Source organism: Capsicum annuum, unplaced genomic scaffold, assembly GCF_002878395.1.
Source record: "Capsicum annuum cultivar UCD-10X-F1 unplaced genomic scaffold, UCD10Xv1.1 ctg29996, whole genome shotgun sequence".
Lineage (NCBI taxonomy): Eukaryota > Viridiplantae > Streptophyta > Magnoliopsida > Solanales > Solanaceae > Capsicum > Capsicum annuum.
This window is the reverse complement of record NW_025836524.1, coordinates 1-1,311: the sequence shown is the minus strand read 5'-3', so window position 1 is coordinate 1,311 and position 1,311 is coordinate 1. Positions and strand designations below refer to the sequence as shown.

Genomic DNA, 1,311 nt, shown 5'->3' with positions numbered 1-1,311 from the left:
GGCTATACACAAAAGTAGTACAGTACTTCTACATACTACTTGAAAAAACACCATTGCAACTTCAAAATAAAGAGCTTTACCACAATAATAACACATATCATTGTTGAAGTAGAGCCAAATCTTTATTGACTATATCAATATCACAATGAAGTTGGAGAGGAAGGTTTTCTTCTCTTTCTAGTCCATTTTTGTTGAAATGAGGAACTTTGTAATTATTGCCGCCACTATCTTTCATCACCTCAATCATACAAGATTGTAAAGTAAGAAATACATGATTGAGTTGTTTCTCTTTCATTTCATCAAAAGATCTTTCCACTGCTTCCACTAATTCATCAACATTTTTAGGGTCCTTTTGATATTGAAGACTTTGGATTGCTCTAGAAAAACCAAGATCTAAAACATTTAAATCTGGACTGTTCGATGGTTGAAAACACAATCTAATGTCAAATCCATCTTGTCGGGCAGCTTCAATAAATTCCAAATCATTGTTACCAATATGTGGCCTTGCATTATCTTGTTGTAAAAAGATAGGATTATTTGAATCGGAAGCTGGCCATTTTGCTCTAATAGCAGGAAGAACTTTCTCTATCAAGCAAGCACTAGTGATATCTTTAGTTACTGACTGAGTGGGCTTTGTTTCCATAGTTCCTGTTGTTCAATTTTGGCTATTCTGCTTAGCTGGTTCCTTAACTACAAACGAAAAAATACCTATTTTTCTAGAAAACAACTCAATTCCATTTTCATCAAATCGAGGACGTGCTACAGCAGGCATAAACATAACCTTTGGAATAAAATTTTTACTTTTGTAAGAACGATATGGATCTGGCTCATGCTCTCCAGGAAGCAGGTAGTACCTTTCAACTTTTTTGGACAAAAAAAAACACTTTTTGTCGATATGAACGTAATTAAACATATTCATAAACATGGGATTTGTGTGGATTGTATTCTGATCAATCATTGAGAGGCAGTATTGAAGTCGTACCTTTTTGTTTCCTTCGGTTAACTGAGGCTTGATGGAATTAGAATGTGGCCGAATAGTTCCATCTTGCAACTTTACATTTTTTATGCCTCTTAGTCAATATGGGTAATTTTGTATGGGAAAAGCATGTATGTAATGATTCGAGGATTTTTTCGTAAATCTTTAATAAGGGTAATATTTGCACGTTTTGACTGTTTGGGTATGATCCTGTACCAATTTGATTTGAGAAAAGCATCTCAGTAATTGATTTTTTATTTTTCGAATTTTTTCGTAAATCTTTAATAAGGCTAATATGTGCACGTTTTGACTGTTTGGGTATGATCCTGTACCAA

The 1,311-nt window shown here is 33.8% G+C and overlaps 1 protein-coding gene across 1 annotated transcript; it reads right to left on the bottom strand.

Annotated features, from left to right (window-relative positions):
- Positions 1-97: 97 nt before the first annotated feature.
- LOC124891069 lies at positions 98-643 on the bottom strand. Its single transcript, XM_047402890.1, has one exon. It carries the CDS (start codon positions 641-643, stop codon positions 98-100), a length of 546 nt encoding a protein of 181 aa, XP_047258846.1.
- Between the last annotated feature and the right edge of the window lie 668 nt (positions 644-1,311).

Excerpts from the sequence above, each read along its gene's own strand:
- LOC124891069 (XM_047402890.1), bottom strand. The coding sequence starts at position 643 with ATGGAAACAAAGCCCACTCAGTCAGTAACTAAAGATATCACTAGTGCT.